Here is a 14,934-nt window from a genome sequence, read left to right on the forward strand (position 1 = left end):
TATATTTATCTATGAGTTCTTCTGAAAAAAAATGGTGGTGGGGAAATATTGTTTGCGCGCGTGTGTGTGTGTGTGTGTGTGTGTGTTAAAATGTACATGACATAAAATTTGCCATTTTAATAATTTTAAGTATACCATCCAGGGGCATCAAGTTTTTATGCAACCATCACCATCATCCATCTCCAGAACTTTTTCACAACACCAAACAGAAACTCCACAGCCATTGAATACTAATTCTCATTCCTGAGGTCCCCTAAGACTTGGTAACCACTAGCCTACCTTCTGCAGCCATGAACTGCATTCTTTTACATACCTCATAAAAGAGGAATTATACAAAATTTGTCCTTTTGTGTCTTGGTTATTTCAGTGAGCATAATGTCTTCAAAGGTCATCCACGCTGTAGTATGTGTCAGAATGTCCTTTTTATGGCTGAATAATATTCCACTGTAGGTATTCACCATATTTTGTTTATCGATTCCTCCACTGATGGGCATTTTGTTGTTTTTTTCCCCCACTTTTTGGCTCTTGTGAATAATATTGCTATGAACATTGGTGTACAGATATCTGTTCAAGTCCCCACTTTCAATTCTTTTGGATAATACCCAGAAGTGGAATTGCTAGATTGCTTTTTTTAAGGAATCATCATCTATTTTCTACAGTGGATGTACTATTTTACATTCCCACCAGTAATGCACCAGTTCTAATTTCTCCACATCAAATGATTTTCTTTTAAGAATAAAAATATGAATTAAAATTTTGTGATATAAATTCTGGTCTTATTTCGTTTCGTTTCTCCACCATTTATCACTTGCTTTTATCACTGAAATCAAAACCACAGGATTTCTGATGCAAGACTTAGTCTGATGAGAAACCCTAATTCTAAAAAGACTATTGAAAGGGAAACACAGATAAAGTTAAAAATTATAAAAGCTAATTGACAGAATAGCCATAAAAATGGGATCAAAGGGCAGTTTCCTCCCTAAAATTTTAACGCCACGCTACATTACAATGTGACGGCAAATTTAATTTACAACAAGAAGCTGAGAAGAAAGACAAAAGCAAGCTCTGATAGCAACACCCTAAAGGGAAGTATGCACAAATGAAGAAGGAACAATAAGTTTTGCCTTTCAAGTGGAGGTAGAATTAAAAATAACGTGCACCTAAATATTCTGTAGCTTCCGGATGCAGAGGTAATAATCAACAATTTAGAACAACTTTTTCTCACATTTTCTTCAGACTGTTGCATAAGGTGAACGATGATAATTTGATTCAAAATATTATAAGCATTTGTTTAGATAAAACAAAGCAATGTTTAAAGGATTGAAATTAAGTAAAACATCCAATAATTAAATCAGGCTAGAATTAGAATCATCATTTTAGAATTCTAATAATCATCTAACAAATGTAAAATGATAAGATTCATAAGCAACTTCTTTAATTAACACAAAAATATATAACTTCTTGGGTTCATTACACCTATCTTGTTATGACACTTTATAAAATAGTCATGTAGACACTAAAATTCTAATGTTTCTCAATTTATTTATACCATGTTTTGAAGAGAATATTTTACACAAACATTTAATAATATCATATGAAAATATGTTCACCTAAAGCATAACAACAATTTCCCTTTACAAAATGGAGTAAAATAAATTCAAGGAAACATGTTGGCATTTTTGTGATAAATCCAAATTTCTCATTAAAGAAAGACTGAGTTAATTTAGCTGAATTTCATAAAAATTAATTTAAAATAGAATTTCAGAATTACCATCTGTATATGAAGGAATACTGTGGCCATCTTTCAGAGTTATTTTAAAGGTACTCATATAGGACTTTGATTAGTTTAGCTACTACATGCACGTTGAGACTATTTCCAAGTAGACGATAACGTTGTTTCACTGTTATATTCTCAGGAAATCCTAGAAAAGAGAGATAACAATTTATAACACAATCATTTGTAATAACTTCCAGAGATAAAAAAAATGTATCCTTTAGTAAGAGCACAGTGGGCATTTACATCAGTAAGTCTTTAAGGTCTCCATGAAGTTCCATTAACAAATGGGAATTTAGAGCCAAAAGTATATACACAATGTGATATTATTATATCATATTTCATATCATATTATGCACAGTGCACACACAGGTATACATATAACAGTCATAGAACTCAGAAATCTGTATATTAGTGCACTTTAGGAAAAGCAGTGGCTAGCCACAGTTTTATTTAACAACAGATTTATGAAGCTATAATTCACATACTGTGAAATTCACCTTTCAAAGTGCACAATTCAGTGATTTTTAGTATAGCCACAGAATTTTGCACACGTCTCCACTGTTTAATTTCAGAATATTTCCATTACCTCAAAAAGAAAACTAGCCCACCATTAACACAATACTCAATGGTGAAAAGCTGAAAACTTTCTTCTAAAATATGGATACCCACTCTCACCACTTTTATTCAAAATAATATTGGAAGTCCAAGCCAGAGCAATTAGGCAAGAAAAAAAATAAAACAAAAGGCATCCAAATTGGAAAGGAAGAAGTAAAACAATCACTATTTGTAGACGACATGATATTGTATACAAAAACCCCAAACAACTCAACCAAAAGTGTTAGAACTAATAAATTCAGTAAAGTTGCAGATACAAAAATATACAAAAATGTTTTGTTTCTACACACTAATAATGAACTATCAGAAAGATAAATTAACAAAACAATTCCATTTACAAGTGCATTGAGAAAAATAAAATACCTAGGAATAAATTTGACCAAGGAAGTAAAAGACCTAGACATTGAAAACTATGAGACACTGATGAAAGAAATTGAAGACACAAATAAATGTGAAGATATTCTGTGCTCATGGATTCGAAGAATTAATATTGTTAAAATGTCCATATTATGAAAACCAATCTACAGATTCAATGAAATATCTAAAAAAAAATCTAATGGCTATTTTTACAAAAATAGAACATACAATCCTAAAATTCATTTGGAACCACAGAAGACCCAAAATAGCAAAAACAATCCTGAGAAAGAACAAAGATAGAGGCATCATACTTCCTGATTTCAAACTATTAATATATTACAAGCTGTAGTAATCAAAATAGTATGGTATTGGCATAAAAACAGGCTCATTGATCAACAGAAGACAATAGAGCACCCAGAAATAAACACATATATATTATGGTCAATTAACTTACAACAAAGGAAGCAATATAAAATGGGAAAGGAAAATTTTTTCAATTAATGGTGTTGGAAAAACTGAACAGATACATACCAAAGAATGAAACTAGACTACTATCTTACACCATGCACAAAAATTAATTCAAAATGGATTAAAGACTTGAAAATAAGACCTGAAACCATAAAACTCCTGGAAGAAAACATAGGTGAGAAGCTCCTTGGCATAGGTCTTACGGATGATTTTTTGTATCTGACTCTTTTCAGATGCAAAGACAACAAAAGCAAGAATAAACAAGTAGGACTACATCAAACTAAAAAGCTTCTGTGCAGTAAAGGAAATAATCAACAAAATGAAAAGGCAACCTACTAAGTGGGAAAAAATATTTGCAAATCAGGTATCTGATAAAGGGTTAATATTCAAAATTCAATTAAAAGACTGTCAGAGGATCTGAATAGACATTTTTCCAAAGAAAACATACAGATGGCCAACAGGTACATGAAAAGATGTTCAACATCACTAATCATTGGGGAATGCAAATCAAAACCACAATGAGATATTATCTCACACCTGTTAGAATGACTGTTATGAAAAAGATAAAAAAATAACAAGTGTTGGTGAGGACATGGAAAGGGAACCCTGTGCACTGTTGATGGGAATGCAAATTGATTCAGCCAACGTGGAAAGAGTATGGAAGTTCTTCAAAAATTTAAAAAAATCAAACTACCATTTGATCTAGTAATTTCACTTTTGGGTATTTATACAATAAAAACAAAACACTAATTAGAAAAGATATATGCCTGTCCATGTTCACTGTAGCATTATTTACAGTAGCCAAGACATGAAAACAACCTAAGCGTTCACCAATGGATGAATGGACAAAGAAAATGTGGTACACACACACACACACACACACACACACACACACACACACACACAATGGAATACTATTCAGCCATAAAAACAATGAAATCTTGTCATGTGTAACAACATGAATGGAGGGTGAGAGCATTATGCTAAGTGAAGTAAGTCAGACAAAGACAAATATTATATGATCTTATACGTGGAATCTGAAAAAACAAAGCAAACAAACAACAACAAAAAACAAGCTCATTCATACAGAGAACAGATTGGTGGGGGGCAAAATGAGTGAAGGGGTTCAAAAGGTACAAAATTCCAGTTATAAATAAATGTCATGGAGATCTTACGTACAGTTTGGTGACTATAGTTAATAATACTGTATTCCATATTTGAAAGTTGCTAAGGGAGTAGATCTTAAAAGTCTTCATCACAAGAAAAACATTTTGTAAGTACGTATGGTGAGAGATGTTAACTAGACTTACTGTGGTGATCATTTCACAATGTATACAAATATCCAATCATTATATTACACACCTGAAACTAACACAATATTATAGTCAATTGTACCTCAATTAAAAAAAAAAAAAAAGCCAGTACCCATCACTCCCTATTTCCCCTCCCTGCCCCTCAACTAGTAATCTACTTTCTGTTTCTATGGCTTTGCCAATTATGAACATTTTATATAAATAGGACCATAAAATATACTGCTTTTGTTTCTGGTTTCTTTCACTTAGCATGATGTTTTCAAGATTCATTGATGTTATAGCATGTACCAATACTTCACTCCTCTTCACAGCCAAATAACATTCTATTACATGGATATACCACATTTCATTTATCCATTCATCCTTTAATAGAAGTTTGGGTTATTTCTACTTTTTTTATTATTATGAATAATGCTGTTATGAATATCATATATAAGTTTTTGTGTGGACATCTGTTTTCAATTCTCTTCGATATGCATCTAGTGCTGAAATTGTTGGTCATACAGGAACTCTACGTCTAACATCTGAGGAACTGCCCGACTGTTTTGCAAAGCAGCTGTACCATTTGATATTTGTATTAGAAGTATACAGGGACCCTATGCTCTACATCTTTGTCAACATTTATTGTTTGTTTTTTTGTGAAATGGTATCTATTGTGGTTTTGATTTATATTCCCTCATAACTAATGATGTTGAACATCTTTTCATGTGCTTATTGGCCATTTGTCTATCTTCTTTGGAGAAATGTCTACTCAAATCCTTTGCCCATTTTTAAATTAGATCATTTGTTTTTTTATTGTTGAGTTGTAAGAGTTCTTTATATATTTTGGATACAAGTTCCTTACAGTTGTTTTTAATATTCTGATTCAACAAATTGACTTTCTCATGGCGGACTTCTATTTACTGTATTCTCAAAACAAAATGGCCCACAGACACTACATTTGCTGGAACAAAGCCTTTTATCAATATAAAAGATTGTCTGTGCCTAAGAGTGCACACTATAATATTAATTACAATGTTAGAATTTCACATCCAGTAGTATCCTTTGGCATAGCAATTAAATAAAGGAAAAGCAAGTTAGATAATGAAGAAAATAATTGAAGAGCATTAAGAATAGCAAAATTTCATACACGTATGAGGACCAGATTATGATAAAGTTGCTTCATCAAAACTTGACATTTACTACAATAAGATAACAGCGATTACCATAATAAAACTATATTTGCAATTGAGCATGATCATAAAAGTGCTATTGTAAAGATAATATGTCTTAGACAAGCATATTAGTGATCTCAACAATTACTTTGTTCAATGCAGCCGGAAGTACAAATATATCTACAGACTTTAGGTTATGGCAGGAATGATCTTTTGCAATATTAAGATTACATCACAGGGGAAGAAAGGTTTGAAAACAAACAAGATTTGTAAAAATTATATATGTGTGTATATTTTATATATGAGTACAGATACTAAAATCTAAATTAGCTTATGGGAAATATTACGTAATTTTTTTAAAGATGACTTTTTAAAAACTTAGGAACATTAAAAATAATAACAATCCTCAAAAACAAAGAAACATAGCATTAACAAAGTCAAGCTGGCAGCTTTCATTTAGTAAGGGCAGGTTAGTGTCCCTCTCTTCCAAAGCCTGCCACTTCACAAATGCATGCCACGAGTCACAAAGGGAACCAGGACAAAACGTATGGAAAAATCAATGTAAATCCATTATTGCCAGTGGACAGGCAGCACAAACAATGCCTATTTTGGACCCAGAGTCAATAATGTCAAAAGCACACGTGAAGGACAGTTCTGTAAGAGTACTGCTCAGTGGTGACATCAGGGTAAGCTTGACTACACAAATATATCGCATATTTTATAAGGAGGGCAAGCAATGAAAAAGGCTTTTGTGTATGTATTATACATATATTTTCAGAGAGCTTTGAAAAAGCCTATCTTCCCCATCTAAAAATTTTAAATAATGAGAAAACATATTTATGAAGTAAAAGCTATAAAAGCAAATAAATGTTCATGACATAAAAAAATAAAAGCTGACACTGAAATTTTACAGTATACGTGAGATAGAGTGTAAACATTTTACAGATACTGTCACACCAACTCTATGAATTTGATTATTCTGCAATTATTCCCATTTTACAGATGCGTAAACTAAACCAGAGAGTGGTTAAGGCCAGGCTAGGATTCAAACTCAGTCTGACTCTGGGGTCCATGCTAAGTTTTTGTTTTGTTTTGTTTTTAATTTATTTTTTAAATTTATTGGGGTGACAATTGTTAGTAAAATTACATAGATTTCAGGTGTACAATTCTGTATTACATCATCTATAAATCCCATTGTGTGTTCACCACCCAGAGTCAGTTCTCCTTCCATCACCATATATTTGATCCCCCTTACCCTCATCTCCCACCCCTAAGTTTCAATATTACTAAAGTGTAACTACTACTTGTAAAAACAAACACTCAAATAAAACCTAGGAATTAATTATCAGAGAGTAAATCTCGTTTCTCTCTTTAGTACTATGGAGAGTACCTTTGGTTACTTGTTCTAAAAAAAAACAAAGAAAGCAGACTGGGAATTAAATTCTCGAGTTCAGCCTTCAGGTCTTTATTTGTTTTATGATGTTCTCACTCACTTTGTGACATAAACTAAGAAAAAGAAAGTCTGTGTTTTTCTTAAATAACACTTTGCATGATATCTGTCACTGAATGAGATCACCAAGAAAAAGGCAGACAGTTCAAAATAAACCTGGTTGCTGTGACTACACTTGAAGAATCAATTACCAAGAGGGTAGTCAAGTCATATCGGCAGTTTTGTTCCCAACGTACAAAAGGATGTGTTCTAAAACGTCATTGGTAAATCCATCACTATTTAAAATTTAAAACATGATCTATTTAGCTCATTATGTGTTTCAAGAATAGAACTGTATTACTATTACAACATTAGCCAAGTTTGATTTTTCTGCAAACTCTAGAGTTATCAAAAACACATTTCCTCTTTGTGTAGCCCTGGAAGCATGTTAAGGAGGTCTGTCCACATGGGGCCGTGAGCCAGGTACTGGGGACACACCCACCCGCCTAACACATTCCTGGTGTCCATCCAGCGAGAGCTCAGGCACCAAGGAGTGGGGTTAGGAAGATGCTCCAAGAGGCAAAGGCAATCCGTCCTATCTCTTAGTAGGAACGATCCCTGGGTTCCTGCACTGCAAAGAGTTAGGACTTGGTCTTTCTTACTCTACAACTGTATCTTCATTTTTTTATTCTCCCTGCTTCAGATCCCCTAACTTTTTGTCACTTCTGGCATCTATACTCCCGAGTCACCCTTTCTTTCCATTAGGAAAGCTCCTTCCTAGACCACTTCTCCACCTTCTCTTTTCACCACTTAAACCTTGTAAGGGAGGATAAAGGAACATAATTGATAAGAATGCATCTTTGAGAATAAACCCCTCACACAAAAAAGAATAAATTCCTCAATCGCCTTTTAATTTCTTTGTTAAAAAAAAAAAGACAATACAAGGTATTCTTTCACGTGATCTAGTGTTGGATTATTAGAATAGGAACTCTGGAAGCAAGAAAATAAGCTGGAGAGAGATGCTAGTAGCATCCATCCATGTGGAGAGGTGAGAAATTGCTGATTTGGCCTTCTGTCCCTGAAAACCACTCAGGACAGTTACTGGAGTAAAGGGAGGGAGAGAATTGAGTCTGAAGGGAATGGATGGCGGTAGATTATAAACGAAAGTAGAAAGAGAAGAAAAATGTCAAAAATTGCACCATCAGGAAAGGAAAAACGTTTCTTACATCCATCCGCCTGAGTAAGGGTTTCTTTGTAAAATACATATATGAGTCTCTAATGAACTTGGGGACCTTTTATAAATGAAAGCAGAGGTCTGAATGTATCCCACATACCGAACTCTGGAGGAAATCCAAGGAGATTTGCTATTTCTTTAGGAGTGAAATATCGAAGTTTAAGCATTGACAATTTTGTTATCTTTTCTTCTTGTGACAAATTGGTAAGAGATTTGTAGATATTCTCAATCTGTAAGAAAACATCCAAAATAACTGATAAAGTAGATTGCAACTAGACTTGTTATGATAAGATCATCTATTGTGAGACAGTTTAAAAACGATAGTTGTGTATGTGTGTGAATATATGTGTGTATATATATATGTGTGTGTATATACATACATACATATACACATATATATACATATATATATATATATATATATATTCTGCTGTAACACAAGGCAGCCAATGCACGGGTGGGGCAAAATGTCTCTGTGAGATAAACTTTATCATTGGCTCATCAACGGAAATGTAAACTTTGAAAATGAATAAAAGCTTAATGTTGAACAGTTCAGGATACTTGCAGTCATTTTTGACAGGATATTGTCATTTTTGATCCCTCAAAAATTAAATCATAAGAATATAAACAATAAATGACAATATAACAAAAGAAATACAGTGAAAGACGCATAAAAAGAAACTTGATCAATCAACGAAGTCAGTTTTGCAATGCTAACAAGTAGATCATTAAAATATTTACTGTTTATGATTAATTGCATCAAATTATTTTCTTAAAATGATAAAATATTTAGTAAATATGATTTCTCAAATATAGACATTCATTTGCTTCTGATAGGATTTTTACCATGGGTAAATTTTATTAATAGTAAGAGTTTAAATCAGTAAAAAAGATAATGTGATTTCACTTCAGACTTATTCCAAAGTATAAAACTTGCAATATATCAAGCTTATATTCAGCCATGATGCCATGAAGAGTTTATAACTGAAGTAGTAATAAAAAGCTTTGCTAAAACATAGATTTCTTTCCCTAAACAGCAGTTTTATAATATGTGCTCCAATACTAAAATATATATGCATAATTTTGGAGAAATTAACTATTGTACACTGCATATCAATTTACTCTTTATGGAATAAAAAAACACAAAAGGTAAGAATAAAAAGGAAATAAAAACATGGAACATTCTTTGTACATAAACTCATATGTAACAAGAAAAAAAAATTCTATAGTAAAGAATTACTATATATGAATACAAATATGAGTGAGTTATATATATTCATTTCCTAACGGAACATGTAAAATTATTTTAACATTCGCAAATTTTAAATATTAAAGATAGTTTTATTTAAAATTATTTTCAAATAATTTAGTTCTAAAGCACGCATAGTACCTGCACGTCCTCAGCAGTCTGTAACACAGATCCTGTCCCTTCTATGTACCTTCCATAACTGAAAAATTAACACGAACATTATACAGCATCTAATATATTTGTTAATACTAAATATCTTAAATATTTCCTGAATAAATTAATCAGCTACATGATTATATCCTTCTGAAATATTCTAGATAATGTCACATACACATGCTTTGTAACTGAAAAATTACTGGGTGAAAAACATAAGATCATTCTATTTAAACTTCTCAGACACTAAACTTGGCATAGTTTTCTGAGTTGTGTAAATACTATTTTGAATTACAGATTATCAATTGTCATTTCTTTGTACTGTCATTTTTTTTTAATGTTCATCATTAATAAGTATGTATTTGTTACAATTTAATATACAAATATAATACTGTTCAACATTTGCATCCGTGCTATATTAACCCAAAGGCTATGTAGGTAAAAATAAATTGCTACTCTTTTGTATAAAGTCAGAACCATTTCTTCTCCTGGACACAAAACTCTATTTTCCAGTACCCAATGGCAAACACGGCCCACAGAATGTGCACCTGCCTATTACTGTAACACAGTACGTTTTTACTCTTTTCATAAAACAATGAGACCATTGTATAAAAAATGGTATTGGAAATTATAAAACACTCAGAAAGGTATTAGTAATATTTCTTTCGTAAGATCATCACCATCCTGGCTGTTCAACATGTTAGCAGTATCTTTTATCCTAATAGAGCAATTTAAAGTATACATTAGAGTAAGTCTCACTAGGGAAAAATTTTTTTCTAATTGTTTTCTCATATATCATATATACATATATATATATATACACGTATATATGTATGTTTATATAATCTACACTAAAATAGACTTTTACAATATGACTTCTTTTATATGATCTTTATAATTACAAAAGAATTTCAAGGCTGTTTTTTATTACAAAATTGGTAGGTCTTGTTTTATTAGAATCCTAACAAGAATCTATTGGACTTGGAAATAGACAACAGCTGAGAGAAGTCTTTTAAGGTAATGGAAGGCAATAAACCTGTGTTCCTGAAAGTACAAGGGCAAAGTGTGATAAAATCAAAACGAGTCTGGTGTGACTGTATCAGGGACGCAGTGTCTTTTGCAAGACAGCTACCTAGTAGGTAAAAAGGCTTGAAGTTTCAGATCATACAACTATTTCTCAAACGAGGTTGAGTGGCATTAACAAAGCTGAGTCAGGGATTTTTACAAAATTTTCTGGAAAGGCCTAATTTTCTCCCTCTTTCTAGGTTTTAAAAAAGTTGATGAAAAATATACTGAAGAAATAATCCAAAGTTAACCAGTAAAAGAAGGGAGTCTTATAGTCTTAGTACCTTTTACATTCTGAACCATGAGAACAGATTACTTATTTAAAACAGAGTAAAATTTAAATGTGCTCCAACATGTGCCAGATGAATCAATTTTATATCTTGATATTAAAATTTAATTTCTTCTTATACATTGATCATGAGAGTGGATATGAATTTTTGACGTCTGATGTGCCAGAAAAAGCAAAGTGCTAAAAATGAGCAATTCACCATTTATAGAAACCCTGTTTCCACCACGGGTAATTAAGCTTCTGTGAAGGTCACCAAACAAATGGCATCGTGTTTTATGAGCACTTTTATGGTTTGTGCACATAATGTTTTGCCAGAAGGAATTTTCACTCGTGCATTCTATTAGAACACGAAAGCAGGCAAGTAAGGGTGAAAACAATCATTCTAGCAGAAACATTTTCTAAAATGCTCCTTGTTTTGCGAAGAACTAAAAGAAACAATAGGTATAAAAACCTGGTTATTTTGGATATACCATGAATAGAATCTCTTTAAAACCTACCCTTTCGTAAAGCACATGGACCTTCTGCAAGTGGGCTTTACAATGTCTAATAAAAGAGCATAGCGCAGCAATGACTTTGGGGGTAAAAAGTACTGATTCAGGTCAATGTCATCTTCAAGAAAATCTTTTAGCATCTGCACAGAGAGATCACTGTCCTGTTGATGTTTCCGGTCAAGTTCTTCTGCAGTTTCAAGCTTATAAAGAATATCTTCTTTTCCAGAACATTGTTTGCTGCTAGTAAAGCAAACATTTGGTCCAATTTTCTTTCCTTCAATTTTATTTTCTGCATCTATTGCATGTTTTTGTAGATGTTCAGATTCAATTTTGGGGAATTCTATCAGCACCTGGCATTAAGTAAAAATACATAAATTGTCAAAAGCTTTTAGAAATAAAAAACAAATTAACAATGTCCATTCAACATTATGCAAAATACCTCTTTAGTTTTTATAAAGTTGTAATTAAAAAGATAAAAACTGTGGTTTATGTGTATTTATACAAGTTATTACAAGCTATTCATCATATATCTGTAGTGTCATCCGGCTACAGATAATTTATTTCTTGGAGTTAAGGCTTTCTGCATTTAATAAAAACATTCAACAAAGTAATAGGAAGTATATTGTATGTACGTAGAGCCTCATTATTGGAAAAAACGTTTAGAAAGCAACATTAACATTTCTAGAAAATGTGTTTTGCATCACACCCCAAAGTTTGTCATACCCCATCATTAAAAAAGAAAAACTAGAATATACCCATGATCTAAAGGAAAACTAGTAATTAAAAAAAGGAAAGCACCTTTCACCCTCAAAGGTTATTTCTATTCCTGAGTCCCACAGGAAAAACTTGTTCCTGCAAAACATGCAACCATGGACGAAGTCCTACTTTGTAAAAACAAAAAATAGTTCCAGGAATTTTTAATTAATTTGTTAATATATTTTATACACTGCTTCTGGAAGTGCCCGCTATGGAAAGGGAGATGCATTGACATTGTATTGTAGGGGATTCAAATGACACTACTGACTCTGACAGTAGGACATGGCTTTGAGTTCTTACCCATGACGGTTACAGGGAGCTTCCCTGAACCACTGCAACTCTCTGATTCAGACCAATTTCTGACAGAAGCACATACAGCATTGCTTGCGTAATTAGAGATCCTATCTATGGCAATCGAGCATTTTATTCTAGTTTGCAGTAATCATTACTATATTTTAATTGATTAAGGCTAAATAGCACTGACTTCAAAGAAAATGTAACCAATGTGTTAAAATACCCTTAAGCCATTTTTTCAGATAGCATAACTGAATTTTATCCAAAGTAATCCATGGATTGTACTGGAGGAGAAAAGGATAGATGCAAAATAGTCAACCGTCAGAAGGTAAATTCTAGGGGGAACAGGAGGATAATAGCACTAAAGGTAATTTTTTTTTCTTTTAGTTTCAACTTACTTTTTTTCTAATTACGAAAGAAACGTTTTTGTTTTTTGTTTAGTTTTTGTTGTGTTTAAAGCAATAAGAGGATAAGAAAAAGTCCTAGGGGATAGAGCTAGGGCATGTTCTATACTGTAAGCTCCATAAGATACACACAAACTTCCACAAAGTAGTTCTTGAAATAAATCAGCAGGCTCATATATATTTACAATAGATAAATTATAATAACGATGACAATAGCAACAACAACAATACCTGACCAGGGACTTGAAAAGGTAATGGCTCTGACTGAAGCTTTGCAATCAGGAAATACCGTAGCCTTGAATTTGGAATGCCAAGCTGCAAGGAAACCAGAGCAGTTAGTTACTATAGGAAATGAAAGAGCTCTGTATCAACAGTTAGCACCGAGTAAAGAAATTCATACATGTGTACCTTTAGCTTCTGACAGAAAAAACATTGTTATTGATTTGTAGAAAAATATAGCAAATTCTTAAACTTTTTAAATTGCTGATTTGTACCTTTATTTGAATAAAACAAAGATTGAATCTGGTGAATCATACCTCTCTTTCATTTTATATTTCCCAGGTAAGAAGTTATATAGACATTTTTACATTCATTATTGATAATATAGTAATCATAAAATAAATCACATATACCTATTCTTTGTTATTTATTACCTAATTTTATTTAAAAAGTAGGATTCACTAAATTTTAAAAGTTAAAAGGCAATAAATATGAAATGAACTTAGATGTCAGACATGTTGCTAATTTCCACAGTTGTACATCTAATTTTTGAAATGGGTTTTCTTTTCATTTCAGGGCAAACAAGTGTATAATAGGTGAAAGCTAGTAAGAGACTAACAAACACAAAGACAAAAGAAAAAATAGATAGTGATGCTTGTAATATCAAAGATCTACCAAAGATCTTATCATAGCCAATTACTTCAATTTCTTACACAAGAAACAAAAGCTTGCACGTTAATGGTGTGTCCCAGAAAAAGCAATGAGAAAATTACCATATGTTCATTTTGTGTTCTATTTTGGATTATTTTGAAGCATTACTAAACTACAGCACAACTACTTTGAAAATACCAAATGTCACATATTTTCAAAACACACTTTCTGTGTGGAAAGAAAAATATATTCTCTATGAGCCTCAAGCTATATATTTTTTCATAAAATATGTATAAATGAATCTATATGTCTGTACTATATTCTTTAGAGAGATCCACGCCTGAACTAATTTTAAGATTTACCTATAATAATATCCAAAATAGATCCAGCCTTCTTACTGATTCAAATTCCCTTTGGGAAAATTTATGTAACAGTTTATAATTGTGGTACCTACAGAGGTCGGAGATAATAGAAATTCTTGGTATTGAAAGCCGCAATTTTCTATTGTTTGTATTAACAGGTCTCTGAAAAGACAAAAAGGGGGAAAAAAAAAAGGAAAAGCTTTCACTCTACAGTTGGAAATAGGGCTCTTATACAAAATATACATAAAACTTCATCTTAACTGAAAACTGTATCTCCACTCAAGTTGTTTAGAAAGAGAATGCTCCTAGGTCTTTAAGTCCAGAACTTGACAAATTACATTTCTCAAAAAAAGACAGAGATACTTTCTATTATAAATAAATAAAGCTGTCAGATAATTTATCCAAATTGGTGAGAGTTACAATCACTAATCTACTGATGACAAATCTGCTTTGGGAAATAGAATGACCAATAGCAAGTCAGATGGGCAAACACTGTTACAGACAGCAGCTGAATCAAGAACACGGATGCTTTCTCTTTAGCTGGGCTACCATCTGAAAGGGCGCTGACACAGGGCTTGCTTCTTCCATCTCACTGTAGGACAGAAAACGCCTGTCCACAGAACCAAGTCTTACTGAAAACATTCCAACTTCTAA

At 32.3% G+C, this 14,934-nt stretch overlaps 1 protein-coding gene across 8 annotated transcripts in view; it reads right to left on the reverse strand.

The window, feature by feature from the left end:
• Positions 1-515: 515 nt before the first annotated feature.
• The window catches only part of TRDMT1 (tRNA aspartic acid methyltransferase 1), a 67,308-nt gene continuing 52,889 nt past the window's right edge, over positions 516-14,934 (reverse strand). For all 8 annotated transcript variants that reach the window (XM_019746067.2, XM_019746063.2, XM_019746060.2 and 5 more), the window contains 6 exons: positions 14,373-14,442; positions 13,280-13,363; positions 11,601-11,944; positions 9,738-9,795; positions 8,448-8,577; positions 516-1,922 (listed from right to left, as the gene is read on the reverse strand). In XM_019746067.2, coding sequence (XP_019601626.2) covers positions 1,816-1,922; positions 8,448-8,577; positions 9,738-9,795; positions 11,601-11,944; positions 13,280-13,363; positions 14,373-14,442 — 793 coding nt within the window. In that variant the 3' untranslated portion in view covers positions 516-1,815. The remainder of the gene's footprint in view (positions 1,923-8,447; positions 8,578-9,737; positions 9,796-11,600; positions 11,945-13,279; positions 13,364-14,372; positions 14,443-14,934) is intronic.

This window comes from Rhinolophus sinicus, linkage group LG02, assembly GCF_036562045.2.
Source record: "Rhinolophus sinicus isolate RSC01 linkage group LG02, ASM3656204v1, whole genome shotgun sequence".
Classification (NCBI taxonomy): Eukaryota; Metazoa; Chordata; class Mammalia; order Chiroptera; family Rhinolophidae; genus Rhinolophus; species Rhinolophus sinicus.